General features: G+C 35.8%; 4 protein-coding genes across 4 annotated transcripts; 2 read left to right on the top strand and 2 right to left on the bottom strand.

Annotated features, from left to right (window-relative positions):
* The first annotated feature begins 3 nt into the window (after window positions 1-3).
* Window positions 4-2,467, top strand: LOC140883088 (membrin-11-like). The gene is made up of 4 exons (XM_073289398.1): window positions 4-354; window positions 1,473-1,593; window positions 1,686-1,832; window positions 2,090-2,467. The coding sequence occupies exons 1-4, from the start codon at window positions 83-85 to the stop codon at window positions 2,249-2,251; spliced, it is 702 nt and encodes a 233-aa protein (XP_073145499.1). The 5' UTR covers window positions 4-82; the 3' UTR covers window positions 2,252-2,467.
* Window positions 2,468-4,828: 2,361 nt separating this feature from the next.
* Window positions 4,829-7,080, top strand: LOC140881210 (large ribosomal subunit protein uL30y-like). Its single transcript, XM_073286337.1, has 7 exons — window positions 4,829-4,965; window positions 5,708-5,891; window positions 5,973-6,070; window positions 6,150-6,207; window positions 6,336-6,415; window positions 6,511-6,613; window positions 6,700-7,080. The coding sequence occupies exons 2-7, from the start codon at window positions 5,712-5,714 to the stop codon at window positions 6,913-6,915; spliced, it is 735 nt and encodes a 244-aa protein (XP_073142438.1). The 5' UTR covers window positions 4,829-4,965; window positions 5,708-5,711; the 3' UTR covers window positions 6,916-7,080.
* Window positions 7,081-7,761: 681 nt separating this feature from the next.
* Window positions 7,762-8,492, bottom strand: LOC140885421 (uncharacterized). Its single transcript, XM_073292376.1, has one exon. It carries the CDS (start codon window positions 8,202-8,204, stop codon window positions 7,995-7,997), a length of 210 nt encoding a protein of 69 aa, XP_073148477.1. The 5' UTR covers window positions 8,205-8,492; the 3' UTR covers window positions 7,762-7,994.
* Window positions 8,493-9,552: 1,060 nt separating this feature from the next.
* Window positions 9,553-13,858, bottom strand: LOC140880724 (uncharacterized membrane protein At1g16860-like). Its single transcript, XM_073285412.1, has 5 exons — window positions 13,695-13,858; window positions 11,753-12,766; window positions 11,140-11,295; window positions 10,272-10,483; window positions 9,553-9,980 (listed from the first exon to the last, which is right to left on the bottom strand). Exons 2-5 carry the CDS (start codon window positions 12,623-12,625, stop codon window positions 9,788-9,790), a joined length of 1,434 nt encoding a protein of 477 aa, XP_073141513.1. The 5' UTR covers window positions 12,626-12,766; window positions 13,695-13,858; the 3' UTR covers window positions 9,553-9,787.
* Window positions 13,859-18,312: the final 4,454 nt, after the last annotated feature.

The following is an 18,312-nucleotide window of genomic DNA, read 5'->3' on the forward strand; positions in this document are numbered from 1 at the left end:
TATTTCAATCTTAGCAGAGAAGAAATTCAATTATTCAAGAAACATTGATTTCACAGATCATCTGAAAAAAAAGAGATTGGCGATGGAGGCGGAAGGAGGCGGCGGAACTCTATCGGAGCTGTACTCAATCTCCAAGAGGCTGTTGCTGAGGACGAGAGACGCCTTGGAGAGGCTTGAGCGCTTCGAGTACTCATCATCATCGTCTTCGTCGGCTAATGCTGTCATTCCCGGGGCACCTGATGATCAATCCACCGCAGTTCGACGAGATATCAACCAGATCCAGTCTTTGTGTTCCGAAATGGATCGCCAATGGCGTTCCATCGCCGCCAAATCGCAGCGTGATCTCTGGAAAAGGTGCCGTTAATTTTGTTTTTACATTCTTTTTTTTTTCTTTTTTATCATTGGTGGGTGTAGATTTAGGTTTTGAATTTTACGGATTATGGATTATTTGGCACGTTAGTTGTTTAATTTACTCTCGATTTGTGTGCGATTCAGGAGCCTCGCTTCCTGGCTGTGACCTCTTATTTGCGTGTTGTTCTTTGTACGTCCCTTGTTTCCGGTCAAGTGTAATCGTAACCAGGTGGGGAAATTACGACGTTGAAAGCTAGTTAGATTGATTGATGGAGTAACCGGAGGAAGGGGGATTGTTATTTGTTGGAAAGCGGAAAGAATTCATTCGGTTTGATTGATGGATTTGGAATCAAGGCATATCAAAATTTATTATTTAGATTGATCGTACTTGTTTCGATACTTGGAGGCTATTTGAATTTCAAATTCATTCATCATCAATTTGGCATCCCCAAATATAAAAAGTCTTTTGAGAATCACCTTTCAAACCTTTTCATCAAATATTAAATCCACCAACTCAAATCCAAATCCATAGTTTTCCTAAGAATTTTGGTTTGCTTTTGTTGCAGTACAGGGTTATGGATTTGATTTCGTGGAACTGGGTATGGCTGGTCATTTATATCCCTGGTTCAACTAAAGTGATAAAGAAAAAATTACAACACATGTTTATATGTTGATCTGTAATAACAGAAATACTTGTGTTTATTGCCCTTCTGCTGGCTTTTCCTCTGTTACAACTTGTTTTCTTTTTCACGTTGGTATTTTTTGTCCTGATTGCATGTCAAGACTATTGTACCATTTTGTGATAAAGGAGGGAAATCTTTTGAATAATAAAAGAAGTCCTGAAAATCATATGTTGTCAGTGCATTTAGAAGGTGAAATAAAATTGAATCAAGCTTTGGTTCAACATGGAAGCTGGAGGTTGAAGAATGGACTGGTTTTGCCAGTGGTCCTTGTTTCATTTTGATTAAATGATTAAATCATACACATAATCATTAATGTTGTTTTAGGATAGAGTTCAACCGCCCAACCTTTTATCAGAGTTTATAATTCAGGCTTGTTTATTGCAAATAGGTCTTATTTTTGGAGTTGCTCAATTTTTTATTCTCCATGATGTTGCACAGAAAAGTGGAACAAGTCAGTGAGGAGGCTGAGTCGTTAAGAGCTAGTCTGGATAAATACGTATCACGGCATCAAAGGCGAATGCAAGAAGCCCAAGAGAGGGCAGAATTAATTGGAAGAGCTGTATGGACTCTTGAAGATACTCTCTAGAACAACTGTTTTTGTCCAACTCTTTATATCAACTTATTTGGTATTGCTTTCCCCTTTTGTTTCAGAATGGAGATTCACATATACTGAGAATTTTTGATGAGGAAGCACAAGCGTCAGAGTCTGTCCGTAGGTCATCCCAACTACTGGAGGATACTTTTGCAAGTGGAGTTGCCATTCTTTCCAAGTATAGCGAGCAAAGAGAACGCTTGAAGGTTTGATTATTTGCTTCTGAGACTAAGTATATTAGTTATTAACTCCTTACTGGTAGTTTTATAAATGTTGATATTGAACCACATGTAACAAGTGAAGCTTTTACATAATATCAATCGGGCATCAAAACACTTTGCAAAAAAAGAAACTACACTTGAAATTCAAAGATTTGCTGTTGAGGGAGGTGCAGCATACCGGTTTTAAGCTAATATTCACTGGTTTGATACAACTCTTTACCCGTATCTCAACTTTGATGCAGAGGGCTCAGAGGAAAGCATTGGATGTGCTCAACACTCTGGGGCTATCAAATTCCCTGCTACGGTTGATCGAAAGGCGTAATCGTGTTGACAAATGGATCAAGTATGCTGGCATGGTTTTTACGGTGATTGTCATCTTCTTTTTCTGGAGATGGACCAGATGATCATATCAGCGTGCTCAGCTCCCGACTCCCGAGGCAGTGTAGTTCAACAAGTTCGATCTGCATATTATTTTCTTATGGACGTTTTCGTGTTAGAGTAGATGGTTGAATCGATTGTTGTTTGGCATGGGTAAATGATCAAAAACACCGTCGAAGGAATTGATTATCGAAACCTACTTGGCCACAAAGTTTACTCAAGCAAGGGAATTGATGGATTCAGTCTCACCTTCGTTACAAGAATAGAACAGATCCACGGGAGAACAGTATAGTTCTCAATATTTCTGATCTGAAAAATTAATCCATGCGAGAGGCCCATGTTTTGGTGAACCATCGAAAAGTCCAAAATCTGTTTCAAATTACTATCACAAGAGGAGCCCATTATATTTCTGTCAGACAATATCGATATAAGTTAATATATGTATGCGTGTGAATAGATGTATGAAAACATTATACTTCCAACCAAGTTTACTAATACATGTAGTTGTATAATAATAAAAATAATAACAACAACAACTGAGTTTGGTATTATGATATTTTTTTTAATATCAAAATGCACTGATTTTGTTTAATATTATATCCGTAAATTTTTTAAAAAAAAAATGTCTTGAAATCACCGACAATCAAAATTATTTCAGTCATATTCATTTTATCAAATATGTATATAACCTCATTCAAAAGTTATGCGGAACGCCGCGATTTTTATTAAAAACTAGCAAGTGTGGCACATGTGTTGCGTGTGTAAAAATTTATTGTTACGTTCGACTCAAGCTCTAAAAATCATGGCTACGACTCTGTGTATTGGGTAATCAAGCTTCGTTATGTTCGATTCTACCTACAAATCATTTATATTTGGAAAATCATAATATTTTTTAGCTTTGAATGCATTTTCATGATAAAGAGTAATTTTTTTTATAAATTCTCTTGATTTGTATTAATCAATTTCTAACTTTTATTTTTAAAAATTATGTAATACTCACGCAATTTTTTTATCAGTGTTATAATGAGTTTTTGCTTAAATACAAACTCAAATCCCCAAATTATCTAATTTTTAATCATTATATACTAAATACAATCCGTGCATCGTACGGATGCAATACTAATATATGTGCAAATGAACTGTGTCAAATGATATTATTAAATACCAATCTTGTGTTGAAAGAAGAATAAGAAGAATATACCGATTGAAGCTAGTTGTCTTCTTTGCCAAAATTATTTTGATTCCACAAGCCACGTTTTGTTTTGGTGCCCAAGAATGAAAAATTCGGTCCTACCCATAGGATAGGCTCATTCTATGCTGCACCGGGTGAATTTCACTCGGTGCAGCATCCATCGTTCATTGGCCCGGGCCCCACACAATTTGTGTGTAGGGCCCGACCCCTGGACGTGGGGCCCGGGCCAATGAATGGCCCAGATCCACCGGGTGAATTTCACCCGGTGGATCATAGAAGCACCCCATGGGGTAATATCCCATTGGTGCCCCTCATGATTTGCACCAATCACATATTTCCACCTATCTCATGGGATAATACTCATGGGGTAGGATTGAACCTTCCAGAAAGAATCCAAGAGTGCAGGAAAGGCACATGTTTTAATTCTCTTTTCAAACAGACCTGTCATTTGGAGATATTGGACATTTTGATATAGATGAGAAATGCTATGAGTACATCAGACTTTAACTTGTTTGCAATGAGAATGCGGGCAGTATGGAGAGAAAGATTAAGATTAGTTCATGACAAACAAAGCAACTAAAGATTAGGATTAGTTCATGACAAACAAAGCAACTTGATGATAAAGGATGTGAATTGGAGCGAGACATTATTGACAAACTTCAATTGCGCAATACAAGCTATAAAATCAGATTTAGACAGATGCAATAATGACAAAACTGCATCACGTTCTGTTCTGATGCCCAATTCATTGAGATTGGAGGTTGATGCAGCAGTAAATGATATCCAAGGAAAGTATGCCATAGGAGGAGTGGTGAAAAATCGAGAGAGATTTATTTTGCTCACTTTTGGAAAACATATATCCAAGCCTTCATCAGTAACAATTGCGGAACTTTTGGCTATCAGAGAGTGGATGCAAATTATTTATGATCGAGATATTGTAGTGAAAGATAGTTAACACAGATTCATTTCTGGCGGTGCAAGCAGTCATCAAACCAGAAGATGATTTTAGCTACATTGGAGCAATTGCAGCTGATATCAAAGACAAGTTAATGAGCAGGAGTCATATAAATTTAGTGCATTTTCCGAAAAAAGAGAATTTAGTTGCTCATAAGCTTTCTTATTTCACTTTCTCCTCCCCCGGATCCTTTTGTTTGGTCTAATGGGAGTTTTTTATTTTGGTTGGTAAATCTTGTAACACATAATTTATATTAGTAAAATTACAAGTATTACCTTAAAAAAAAGAATAAGAAGAATGTGCTGACATCGATATACAGACTATATTATATATACATTTGGTAAAAGCCCACATGTAATGGGGATAAATAATTTTTTAAAACATTATTTCACAATATGGGCTTACAGCGATAACTATATTTACAATTTACATTTGCTAAATGCCCATATACTATGGGCCTCGTCAAGCCCGAAGATTACGAAGTAGCGCCGCCGATATATGAAACTAGGGTTGCTCCCCATACACCACTTGAAGTACTCTCACCACAGCCGGAAACCCTAATTATCCTCCCAGAGGCGCTGATTTGATCTGAGGTAATATGCGGTCCTGTAGCTCACCTGCATTTCCGTTTTAATAATTTTGATTGATTTCCTGATTTTTGTTATATGCATGATGGATTGATGTTTAATTGAATGATGATGCTGAGTGAATGACAGCACAGGATACAAAATCTGAATTCTCTTAATTTTTTTGTTTTAGATCATATGATTCCATTTCTTGTTTCGAATGTTGATGGAAATTTTTATTCTGTTTAGCTCGTCTTATTAGATGATGCTGTTTGATTTGTTGAGCCCTGGCATGCAGGAGAACACCAAAGAAGATACATTTTTTTAATTATCTTAGACTTTTTATGTTTGAAGCATCATGCGATTAGTTAAGATTCTGGAAAATGTTCTTAACTTTGGTAATCTGAGGTCCGAGATCTGAGAAGCAAGACAAACGTTTTGAAATAAGGCGTCTGTAAAATTTAAAATTTACTGAATGTCATTCAAATGTCATTGAGCTGCACAATCTTACCACAAATCTGTACCCTTTTGCTAGTTAAGCCCAACATTGTGAGAAAATCCTATCTCATCACTACCAAGTCTTCCCCGGATAAAGGCAAGCATGCAGATAAATTAACCAGCTTGTTGAAGCTAAGGACGTCTTTAGACACAATTTATTTAAATCTGTTAGTAGACTAATAACCTAGTTTGAAAGTTTGTTATATTAGAGTTTACCATCCTCGAAGTGGGTTGTCATTGGTTGTTTTGTTCTACTTGGCTACTGGGATAGATAAATGGGTGACGAGGTCAAAGGTGAAGTAGTTCCCGAGTCAGTTATCAAGAAACAGAAGAGGAACGAGGAATGGGCCCTTGCTAAGGCAAAAGAGCTCAATGAAGCAAAGAAGAAGAAATCCGAAACCCGAAAGTTGATCTGCAAAAAAGCAAGGCAGTATGCTAAGGAGTATGAGGATCAGGTATTAATTGAATTGTCTTTTTGTTAGAATCAAAATGAATCATAATATTCTGAATGTCTTTGTTTGCTTTACTGTTTGCAGGAGAAGGAGTTGATTCGTTTGAAGCGCGAGGCTAGATTGAAGGGTGGCTTTTATGTTAATCCAGAAGCGAAGCTTTTGTTCATTATCAGAATCCGTGGGTAAGGCGTTTGCTGCCAATATATTTTTACAGTTATATGAGCAGCTCCAATCGTGCTTATGCTGTCATTTGACTTACAGAATTAATGCCATGCATCCGAGAACTAAGAAAATTCTGCAGCTTCTTCGATTACGCCAGGTTATTGATTTATATTTTATTGGATACTCCATTTATAAGTTTTTCTCCTCTCCTCAATCAAGTGTTTGTTTCCATTGGTTGAGTTTTTCTACTGTTTAATTAACCATTTTTGGTTAACTCTTATGAAGATCTTTAATGGTGTCTTCTTGAAAGTTAACAAAGCTACAATGAACATGCTCCACAGGGTTGAGCCTTATGTTACTTATGGGTAAGCCACTGCTTTCATGATAACCAACATATCATCAACTCCTGGGAATCAAATGAACCACCAAGAAACTTCTCATTGCTATATAATTTTGTCAGGTACCCTAACCTCAAAAGTATCCGTGAGTTGATTTACAAGCGTGGTTATGGGAAAGTAAACAAGCAAAGAAACGCCTTGACGGACAATTCCATCATTGAGCAGGTTGAGACTTGGGCAAATATTTGTTAAACTGCTGTCCATTTCAAGTTTTTTCCCTTTTTTATTTAGTTTTAGCTGTGTTGTGGTAGGTGCTGGGTAAATACGGTATAATCTGCATGGAGGATCTTATTCACGAGATTATTACTGTTGGACCCCACTTCAAAGAAGCAAACAACTTCCTATGGCCATTCCAACTCAAAGCACCTTTGGGCGGTTTGAAGAAGAAGAGGAATCACTATGTCGAAGGTGGTGACGCGGGTAATCGCGAGGATTACATCAATGAGCTGATTAGGAGGATGAACTGAGTATCGATCATTTTTGTTTTTCGCAAAAGCCTTTTGTTTTAGTGTCCTCAAGATTTCCGCCAGATTAAAATGACCAGAACTTAAGTTTTGTGCTTTAAGTTGCTACCTTTATTTCGATTTTTTATTTGAATGAAATTGAAGCGACTTTGGTTGGTTGGCTCTTTACCTTGAGTTTAGAAAGGATCTAGCGTAAAATCATGATTCATGTGATAAAAATAGATCCTGAAAATTCCAAATTAAAGCTCTGCAATCAAAAGGGGTCCCGGCAGTACAATTTTGTAAGTTTCGAAAAACAGTGCATCCTTGTTAAGAGGAAAGTACTTGTTACATGCCTGGGTTTTTATTACAAGTCACAATTACATAATGACCCACTTTGAATTAACGTTATTCGTTTATGTATATATTTATTTACTTTAATAATCCATCTTCTTAAGCCAGTAACAATTCTTATTTCTTGAGCAAAAAACGAAAAGAATTGTTCTTAATTTTTGGAAAAATTGATTTCCAACTTCACAATCTTTTGTGCTGAAGCCTTCATCTTGGATTCAAATGTTGGAACATGCAAGTCAATTTTTAAACACTCGATTCCAGTTTCGTTTCGATTAGATCATTTGATTTGTTGATAAACTACCGATATGTCTATATAGTTTAGCCATACTTATTTTATCCCGCAACATCAAGGTTATTTTATTTTTTCCAAACATACAAATTCTTACCATTCAGTTCCGAGAGTATTCACTGCTAACATAAATCTTATTTCTAACTTCAGAGTTTTATACTTTTTAACACACATAAAGTTCGCACAAAATGTATACAAAATAGGCTAAACCCTGTCCATATCGTGAATGCACCAATTCTTACAGCTGAGATTCAAGATTCTCAGCATTTTAGTACATTGAAAAATAGCAAAATGCACTATAACAAACACCCATACATAAATATATATATACTAGATTTATATATAGTCCAACATATTAATATATTTTAGGTAGACAATATCATGGTTGGCAAATAATACTCTACCCCCCTTCATTAAAAAGTAATAATACATAAAAAAAAATATTAAATATGCAGTGGAATTATGAGGAATACAATATCAAATGCTTGCCACAGTCCGTGCAGATGTATCTCCTCTTAACTACAAAGCCAAGAGGCAGGAAGCAAATCCTACACTTGATCTCCACATCCACCGCCGCCACCTTGCCGCCGCCGCAATACTGGCAGGATCCCGCCGCCTGCTGCCGCCCCAGTTCTCTTTCCTCCTCACCACAAACATGAACACAGCTCATATTTATTTGTTAATATTGTGTTGCTTTTTTTCCACTCCGATTTACTTTTCTTGCTTGCTATTTTGTATATATATATAGGTGAAACTCTTGTGACGAGTTACTATCACGTACGGAGTTGGGTGGACGCACAAGGATTGATCAGTAACTATCTCGGCACCCCAGCCGGTGCTCACATGAGTAACGTAAGTGGCCGCGTAAACTGTTGTATTTGTAGACTTGTTTTTTTAAAAAAAAAACAAAAAATCTAAAAACTAAAAAAACAAACTTTAATGTAGAAATTTGATCAATTCTTTCTTTGAAACTAAATATTTGGATTCTTGCATATTTTTATGTTATATTTGAAAATTGTACCTAGCCAACATATAGGATATATGACATTGATTTCACATTTCTGATAATTGTTTGTGATTGGTTGCTGTCGAGTGTATAAGCAAATACATAATCGACAATGAAACAAATTGCCAATACAATTGTGTCTCTTCAATTCTAAGCAAGAGGCCGCCCCGCTCATTTCATATATAACTCCAATTTTGATTATAAATCTTCATCAAATATATATAATTGGAATCTTAAAAAGAAATTAATCTTTTAATGTAATTGGTTTTGGATCAATGATAGTGCTTCATTAATTGTATCACATGCATGTACTCATAATCACTATAGTACCTGTACCAAATTTAGATGCCCTCGGTTACGTTTTCACGGGACTAGTTAGAATTCCGACGAAGAGTACGATAAAAACTCAACATATTATATATATATATATATATATATATATATATATATATATATATGAAAAGTTTTAAGCTGTCCAACCATTTATGTCCATCTCGTCTCCGACAATTTTAGTTGTTTTTTTATTTTTTTTTATTTTTCACACCACTAAAACACGGTACCGAGTTTGAGTAGTCGAGAACGAGTTGAACATCATTGGACAGTTGAAAATTTATATATATATAATATGTTGGTGTGCATATAATTAAAATCATTACATTTACTCAAGCAACTGTTGAACGATGGTAGGTTGCAATTCGTAAATGACAAAATTATTATTCGATTAAATGAGAAAACTAGATTGTAAAGCCTCATAAATTGCATTTGACTAAAAATTTTAAAACCAAAAATTTTCGGCCTTTATTAAAAAAAAAAACGTTAATACCGACAACCTCAAATTGAAAAAGTCAAAAGCATACACTTTTACAATATAAGTACATACTTCATTTCCAAGCAAAAGGGAGTGGCAAAAAGGCCACAAAGAATATCTCAAACCAAAGAACATATATCCTCGTCTATGAGTACTTGCCATCTTCGACACAACCAAATTTTCACAAGATCAAAGAATAGTCAATTTAACCAAAACAGTTCCAACAGAACATGAATCTTCAACTTCTGGTAAATTGTCAAGGCACCTCCACAATACTAAAATAATCACACCAACGCTCTTCGAAAAACTTCCTGATCAAAACGAAATTGAGTTGGAAGTAAATACACGAAAACTATACAAATTTGCCTTCATGTTCTTGTGTTTCTGATATTTTACCCTCGGATAACAGAAACCCGTTATGGTATGCAAATGTTACCGACTAAACTGGTATAACATCAATCTTTGAGGTGTCCTCGCATCTCAAAACGATGCCTTCAAGACTTGCAGGCAGAATGCATTTACTCCACTGGCATCCGGTCGAAAAGGGTTCTGGAGGAGGAACGATCATCAAAACATTCTCATTTCGCTGCACTACGCCCATAACACTGACGGTGCTGCCTTCTTTGATGTACCTAGCAAGTGTTTAGAGATAATAAAGGTCAGCCTGGCTAAATGGTTGAAGCCCAAATAATGGGCGATTTTCGATACTATAATCGGAGGTATGCACGAGTGTATTGATGATCATCAGGGAATATGTGAGTTCATATTATCCATCCACAATGACTGCCCTTGGTCAATTACTTTAGGCTCAGACAATGAGAAACCAAATTATTCATCTTTTCCATAGTTGCTCCAACGTTTTCAATGTTACTTGCATAAGAACCAGGATGAAATGCAACAACACGTGAAAAGAAATAGCTTACCCTTCTTTCAGTCGCATTACACGGTCATCACTTGAAAGATTCCTTACTCCTAACCATCTGACAAAATCAGAAGACGCGTCTCCATTCGACGGATTGATTTCAACAACCACCGATTCATCAACATAGGGTGTCACTCTTGCACCATAGCCAGTCTTAACCAATGCCCTCAATCCAGATTGGAAATCGGATATATAGAAATCAACCACATGCCTCTGCAGTCAGACAGAATTTATTAATGGAGTGTGTGAATTTGGGAGAGAAAGGTAATTACAGTTCTTAGCGCTAAGTAGCTCTTGATAGGAGAGGAGAGGAGAGGAGAGGAGAGAGAGAGCGATTATAAAATAGACCGCGCCTGATCTATAACTAACTTCATGTGGATCAAAAACATTTTCACAATTAACTCACTCTGAATAAGTGAGAATTAGATAAGTTACGATCATGGCAGGCTGCAGCAACCAAATGAAAGTCAATACTTTAAAAGAGTATAAACTTATGAAACATGCTTCAAACAATTCGAAAGGACAACAAAAAAAACTTGATAATAACAAACAAAAGGTAGCATACAAATAACTCAAATGTGCACATCAAGTTAGTTTAAAAATCATCATTTTAAATAAAAATACAAAACCAGTGAGTAATTCACGTGAAAGATCAGAGTCAACAAGTCAATTTTCACAAAGTTTAAAAGGTAATCATGCACCCAAACATACAGTTGACTCCACGAGAACCCAAAAAGTGGATAACATAAGTTAATCAATAGATAAACTAAAAGCAGCCATTTCAATGTCATATAGAATATATCGTGCATACACGATATGAAGTGCAAGAAACATGTAGTACAAGGGCAGGACGGGTAGTCCTTTCTCACCTCTAATGCGCGAAGACCCCAGGTAAAGCGGCGATGAGTGGGATTTGCTGCTTTTGAATCCCATCCCCTGTACTCATATAAACTTGTGGAGGTATAGACACAACGGGGAACTTTCTGGAATGATGATTCAAGAGGAACATTTCCACATGTGACAACCTTCAAAGTCAACATTCTACTGGTTAGGCCAGTTGTTTAGAATTCATCAACTACATGAAACGGAATCAAGCAATACCTACTATTTGTTGATGGTGCATGCAGTAATAAAGATGACAAACTATAAGCGAACAAAATAAACATAGTGCCAAGCGAAAATTTCCAAAGGAGAAAATAGATGAAGCGTTGTGAGTGATGTCACATGAATTAAATTGACACATGCCAATTTATGCCCAATGCAATGAATATAGAATGTCAATTACTATTTTTAAAAAGAAAATTAAAAAAAACAGAAATACGAGGTATGTAACATCAACTTCAGATAAAACATGAAGATAGATATTTCCAAACTGACTTCTTAAAAAGTGGAAGGGGGACACAAAAAAGCAGGATCAGCGAAAATTATTCATAGAACATGTAATATGTAAACTTATATAAGCACAATTCAAGTCATATATACCCCCGAAACTTTAACGAATTGGCCATCTTTTGCAGTTCGTAATTCAGCATCAGGATAACTAGCTATGTAACTGGTAACAGCTCTTCTTCCCCAACATGTATTCCAGGTAAATACTGTAGCAACAGCAGCAAAAAGTACAACGACGACAACGAGAAGAATCGGGTTGCGAACAGCTCCAAGAATAAAACCACCGGCAATAAACCCCATCACAAAGAGAAGAATGATGGACCAAAGAATTGGCTTCGGGAAGCTCCTCCGGAAGGAATATTCGTCATCCTGACTGAGGTGGGTAACAGCCTGATTGTTCACAACAGAAGCATTGTGCAACTTCATTGAACCAATCGACTCCAAAGGGCCAGATGTTTTCCTAGGAGCCCCAGATGAATTCAGTGGGCCTGAAGTAATAGGTCCTGATGTAATTAGACCTGTGGTTGGAAGAACTGGTGGAAGAGGACCAGAATTTTGACGAGAAACCGCCGTTCCTCCTCCTTGAGGACCAGATGATTTTTTTAACGGTTCCCCATGTTTATTAAGTGGACCAGAATTGGTCTTCTTCATAGAGGCTGACCCAGAAACCCCTCCAGAAGAAACAGAGGCACGATTGACAGAATTTAATTGGCCTGAGTGAGAAGATGTGCCACCAAATGACCCCGTTCTTGTCGGAGCATTACTTATAGGACCAGATTTTCGGGACCTTGAGCTATCCATAGGGATGTCAAACATCTTTCCTAGCTCTCCAGACCTTTTGATGTCGCCACCAGTGTAAGGCATGGCAACAGAACTCATAGAGGGAGTCTTCTCTTTTGGTTGTTCAGGGCGGCCAGACACATATAGGCCATTGCTCAACTGATGTGAAGGAAATCGAGAACCCATATCTCAGCCGCAACTCTCCTCAGAAGGCCAAAGGACAAACTTTTGAATAACTATACTCCGAACAGCCACTAAATTATGAGATAATTACGATGTAGTTCAGAAGCTCAACCTACCGTGCTCGCTTCCAGTAGGATATTATACCTACAAGTTAAACAAAGAATAATGATAACATATACATGCTAAAAAAATCCTCCTCTAGTCAAGTTGAAACTCGAACACATTATTCAAGATGTAAAGATACCAAATTTGAGATAGCATCAACAGATACATTAAGAAAACTCCAAAAAGCAATTCGGTAACGGAAATGAAAAGGCTGGTGCGGATTGAGGAAATATGGAAACAGAATGAGAATCCACACCAAATTCAAACAAAACAAAAACACGATCTGAAGAGAATTAGGAAATTGTACTAAAAGGGGTCAAGATAAAGTGATTGAGGCAGAGCGAACAGCAGAAAGTCGTCAATATCAATTTTATTGTAAAATGCAAGAGACCCTCATCGTTAGAGACCATATGCACATTTCACCCAAAGTGAACAGAAGATTACCACATGGACAGAAAAGAAAACTACCCTACAAAGTCTAGATCTGGAAACAAGTTAACCAATTCCAATAATCAAGACAGTAAATAAAACCCAAAAGACACATAAAATTACTCAACTTCGGCTCAACATTATAAGCAACGATAAAACACCAGACTTTGCATTCATATCAGTCAAGCCTCGAGTGGAGTAGGCAACTTCACAGATCCAACGAAAAAAACAGACTGAAGCAAAACCACCCAATCCCCCATTGTATTAGAATGTGACGAACGAAAGGGAAAATAAAAGATCCATTTTTGAACAGATAACACCCGAAATCACAAAGATCCGCAACTAAAATTCACAAGCTACCAAATTCTGAAATAAAAAAATCCAAGAAAAACTCAAACCCATGCCACAGACACATAATCAAGAAAACCCATGTCTTCAATTTGAGCCACAACTGGGTGGAATGACATAGATCATCGAACCCACACACGCAAGTCAAAATCAAATCAAATCAAACCAAGATAAATGCACAGCAGAATACCTAAAGACCACGGAGACATTGGGGGATCGAAGCTAAAGCGAGAGTACAGTTAGTTGCAGAAGAAATGCTGAAGAAAAAAAAAGGGTAAATTTGGGGTATATCAGTAGACGCAGGGAAGAAAAGTGTGAAACTTGAAAACCCACACTTCACCGTTCAACCTCGTTGATTTCTGTTGTCCCATCGGTTTTCTACTGCTGAGGTGGATGTCGAATGACGGTTTTACCCTTCCCGTAGACATGCAATACCCATTGTACCCTTCTTCACCCAGCGTTGCTGCTACTTTCCAGGGCATGTAATGTTTGCCTAACTTTATTTCTTCCTTACCACTCCTTGGGAAGTACTATTTCAATACGTGACTTCATATTTTGCTTCTGTTTGTTTAGACTTTACTCAAGAGAAGGAGTGGCCAAGAGCTGCGCAAGACGTCGATGTATTGTAGCTATATTTGATATCAGAGTTTCCAACTATAGTTTTCCAACTATAGTTCGAGTTTGAGATTCAATTATAATAATTTTTTTTCGTTCAACTTATGGGAAAAAAATGGCGCGAAACAAGTTTGGTTAGTTTTTATTCGATAATTATTGTATCTTTTTGTATCGTTTTGTTATTTAATATCGAATGTTATAGTTATAACGAACATTGTATAAATATTAAATACGTTTGTCTAATACTTGAATGTGATTGGGTAGTCATATAAATATATGAAATGATAGATAATTTGATATGTATTTTACCTTTTTAATGTGTACTATGTAATAAAATTTATATTTATGTCCCCTTTTATACTATCATTTTCTAAATGTCAACATGACTCACGTCTCATTAAACAAATTAACATTCAAATGACCATGCTAATCCATATTTAATAAAGGCAAAAACTTCTATGAGACGGTCTCAAGGGTCATATTTATGAGAAGGATCTTTTATATAGGTTATCCATTAAAAAGTATTACAATTTATGTCAAAAGTATTACTTATTATTATAAATATGAGTAGAATTGACCCGTCTCACAAGAGTGTTAATTTTAAATAAATTACATATTTGATGTAGCTTAAATTACTTTTATATGTTAATCGTACAAACTTCAAACATATATATATAAAGTTACTTTTTTTATTAAAAAAAGACATGTTTTATCTAAGCAATAATTACAATATTTTTTTAAAAAAAATGCTGTAAAAGGGTGAAAAACAAAAACTTACATCTCCCTATTTTCAGCTTTTACAAGAAAGAAAAAATCTTTAAATTATTTTTTCCATACAAAGTTGATCCCATACATGTATATCCTATCTAGATTTTATTTTTTTCTTTAATTGTCGAAACTATTTTCTATGTTCGCTTTTGGTGCACCGATGTCATTATAAATTTCCTTATTATCGGTTTCGGTGTCCGTTTGTATATTAGATTGATCTTCTTTGGAACACTCACAAATATTATTATATGCTTGTTTAGAATAATTGTTCCTAGAAAAATTATAAACCATAGTTAAAATTACACGATTTTTTTTGGATTGTTTTATCATTTATTTATAAACGCTAAATTACCTAATTGTTTTTCACATTACACCAAAATTATGAAATTTCTTATTTATTATAATTATCTCATGTGAAACTTTTTCGAATTTTAAATATTAAATAATTTTATCATACGGATTAGTGTTTACAATTTATAAATTGTAGTTATTTAGACATATTTCATGGTTCTTTGAATATTATTAAACCTTCTGTTTTTTAAATAAAATATGTTAACTGATAAGTACATTTTCTATGCATTAGTTTGTGATATTTTTTAATCTATTTTGTGTGCATTCATATTATTTTTTTATGTTTTTATGTGTTTTAGTGCATGTGTGTGTATTTCACTCTCTCGGTTAATTTTGTAGGAAAATAGATTTTTGAAAAATAAACTACAGAGCAGCCTTTGTCAAAAATTAATTTTTAATTTTATAGAGCTCCAAATCCAATCTTTACCGTTCAAAATGAAGTTTCAGATGTTTTGAAGCTGCTGTCCAAATTTCAGCTCGATCTGATGGCTAGAACTGAAGATATGAATTTTTCAAAAAAACTGCGCGCAGACAAGGATGTATGCACGGACCCCATGCATGGGTCCGGATAAGGGTCCGTGCCTCCTCGTAAAAAAAATCGGCGTTTTCAGTTTAATGCACGGAGATTTATTTCTTGGGCTTTCAAATACATATAAATAGGAGATTGTCAGACGTGAAAAGGGGTTCGAATCGCATCAGAGAGGCGGCGGCTAGGAGGCTTGGAGATTGAAGAACGCTTCATTCGAGTTTTTCTTCCCTTCTTCTTTAGATTATTAAACTTTTGTTTGAACTATATTTTCATTTATTGATTAGTTTTTCTTCAACCAAGACCGCGAGATTGGGCCAGACAATTTTATGTTGAATTTGTGGATTTTGATTTGGGATTTTTAGATCTTTATTAAAGTTATTGATTGTTGGATTTATATTTTGTTTTTGTGAATAATCTGATCAATTATTTACTTGCATGTTAATTGATTCCGATTTGAAAGGTTAGGAATTGATTTCGATCACTCCAATAATTGACATATGGTTAAACCGACTAGAAATAGTATTCGGTTTCAGTATGCGGTTTTAGGTGAAAACTGAATTATCACAAATATTGAATGCATTCATGTTTGATTAGAATTATGAAAATTAATCTGTCATAACTTGAATAGGTTTAACATGTTCTAGAAATAGACTGTTAAACAAGATAGGATAATTCGCCGTGATTTAAGATTAAATCTGGATCCTAGATTTGCCACTTGTTTACATAATTTATTTGGTACATGCGTGTGTCTTGGTTGTCTCGTTTTAATTAATTTTATCTTCAGTTATTTTTAATTCTTATTTCTTATGCATTTTTTTTAAATTCTTATTTTTATTCAATTCAAAATCATTTTTATTATTTTGTCTAGACTAAGCTGAATAATTAATTCTTGAGAATTGACTACAGTCCCTGTGGGATCGATACTTGGACTATCAGTCCACTTTACTACTACTTGACCTAGTGCACTTGCTAGTTGAAACCGAATTAAGCGGTCAATTTTTTGGCGCCGTTGCCGGGGACTGTTCAGTTAATATTAGGATAGATTATTTGCTTGAGACTAGACATTTTTTTTCTTGCATTTTTTTTATTTTTAATTATTATTATTTTTTTCTTACTTGTGAGGTACTTGGAGATGGATCATCGACAGGTGTTCACAAAGTTTTGCCAACAATACTCGGAGCCCTTCTATGCTGCTTGGGGGAGATTCAATGATTTGGCTAACAGGTTTAGAGGTCATGATTTTTCGAACTACACTTTAGTTCAAATTTTTTATGGTGGTTTGGATGAGCTAACAAGACGTTGGGTAGATTATGGAGCTTTGGCCACTGGCAGTCACTTGTTCAGCAGAGATGAAAACAGTGCGATGCACTTGTTAAATGATATGGCAGATTTTGACTACCATTGGCATTGTGATCCTTCACTGCAGGGTTGGAGTCACCAATATCCTCCAGATATCGACTCTAAAAATTTTTCGAACCAACCACCGGAGCGTCAAGAAGAGTGTGTAGGGTATTTTGAGGATCATGTGGCTCAGTTGGAGAATCTTTTGCGGCAACAGACAGAGACAAATCAATTCTTAGAAATCCGTATCAAGTTTTGGGGTCTTTTGGATGAGCAGGTTGCGCTTCTTAGAGAACCAAATTTGGAGATCTGCCAAGAGAGTGAAGTAACTGAGCCAACGCATGAAGAAATAATTTTTGAGGAATTTTCTTGTGAAGAAGAGCCAATAGTGGACTTGGAGGAGGAAGAAACATACAAGGCTACATATTTTACCTCGTCAATGGTCGTTCCATGTACACCGTTAGAAGATTCTTTCTTGCCATTGACGCCACCTCCAGCATATTCCATATTCTATGAGCTTCAGCCTAGATTCGGAGTCTCCTTCCAAAAGAAAAATTTCAGACCAAGTGTTGTTGGACCGACGAGCTTACAAAGTATATATCACGCCAAGCTTGAGTGCGAAGGAAATCAAGAACCATACGTAGAGTCGTATGATTCTTACTATGGGCGGCAGATGCTCTTTGATGGTGGCTTCTGCATAGTCGGGCTATAGACTATAAATTTAGCGCTGACTGGGAGGCAACCCAGTGTTTTTGTTTTTGCTTTTTATTTTGTTTTTGTTTTGTTTTTATTTGATTTTTGTTTTTTTTCCATGCAAGTTTGTCGTGCCCGCCGATAAATCTAGACTGCTGATACCATCCCAACGGATACTGTCAAGAAGGAAGAGGATGAATCAAAAACCAGGGGAGTGTTATTTTTGTTTTCATTGTGTTTTTATTTGTCTTGCATTCTGTTTATTGTTCTGGAGCATTGAGGGCAATGCTTTGGATAAGTATGGGAGGGTAGATTAGTTATTGCATTATTATCTATGTTTTTGTGTTGCATCTGTCATGTTTCGTGTTTGTTTTCATATTGTTTGTTTTTGTTCGTTTGTGTTGTCTTACATGAGTTGGATGAGTCATAATAGTCAATGATGATGAAGTTTATTTGAAAAAAAAAATGGTTTTTTGAAAAATTTTGCTCTTGACTGGACATGAGAAAATGT

This window comes from Henckelia pumila, chromosome 2 (assembly GCF_033568475.1).
Source record: "Henckelia pumila isolate YLH828 chromosome 2, ASM3356847v2, whole genome shotgun sequence".
NCBI classification, from domain to species: domain Eukaryota; kingdom Viridiplantae; phylum Streptophyta; class Magnoliopsida; order Lamiales; family Gesneriaceae; genus Henckelia; species Henckelia pumila.

Coding starts and splice junctions, on each gene's coding strand:
- LOC140880724 (XM_073285412.1), bottom strand. CDS start 12,625: ATGGGTTCTCGATTTCCTTCACATCAGTTGAGCAATGGCCTATATGTG. Junction 11,296..11,752: donor AATTCGTTAAAGTTTCGGGG/GTATATATGACT, acceptor TTGACTTTGAAG/GTTGTCACATGTGGAAATGT. Junction 10,484..11,139: donor GGGGTCTTCGCGCATTAGAG/GTGAGAAAGGAC, acceptor GTCTGACTGCAG/AGGCATGTGGTTGATTTCTA.
- LOC140883088 (XM_073289398.1), top strand. CDS start 83: ATGGAGGCGGAAGGAGGCGGCGGAACTCTATCGGAGCTGTACTCAATC. Junction 355..1,472: donor CAGCGTGATCTCTGGAAAAG/GTGCCGTTAATT, acceptor GATGTTGCACAG/AAAAGTGGAACAAGTCAGTG. Junction 1,833..2,089: donor AGCAAAGAGAACGCTTGAAG/GTTTGATTATTT, acceptor ACTTTGATGCAG/AGGGCTCAGAGGAAAGCATT.
- LOC140885421 (XM_073292376.1), bottom strand. CDS start 8,204: ATGAGCTGTGTTCATGTTTGTGGTGAGGAGGAAAGAGAACTGGGGCGG.
- LOC140881210 (XM_073286337.1), top strand. CDS start 5,712: ATGGGTGACGAGGTCAAAGGTGAAGTAGTTCCCGAGTCAGTTATCAAG. Junction 5,892..5,972: donor CTAAGGAGTATGAGGATCAG/GTATTAATTGAA, acceptor TACTGTTTGCAG/GAGAAGGAGTTGATTCGTTT. Junction 6,416..6,510: donor GAGCCTTATGTTACTTATGG/GTAAGCCACTGC, acceptor TAATTTTGTCAG/GTACCCTAACCTCAAAAGTA.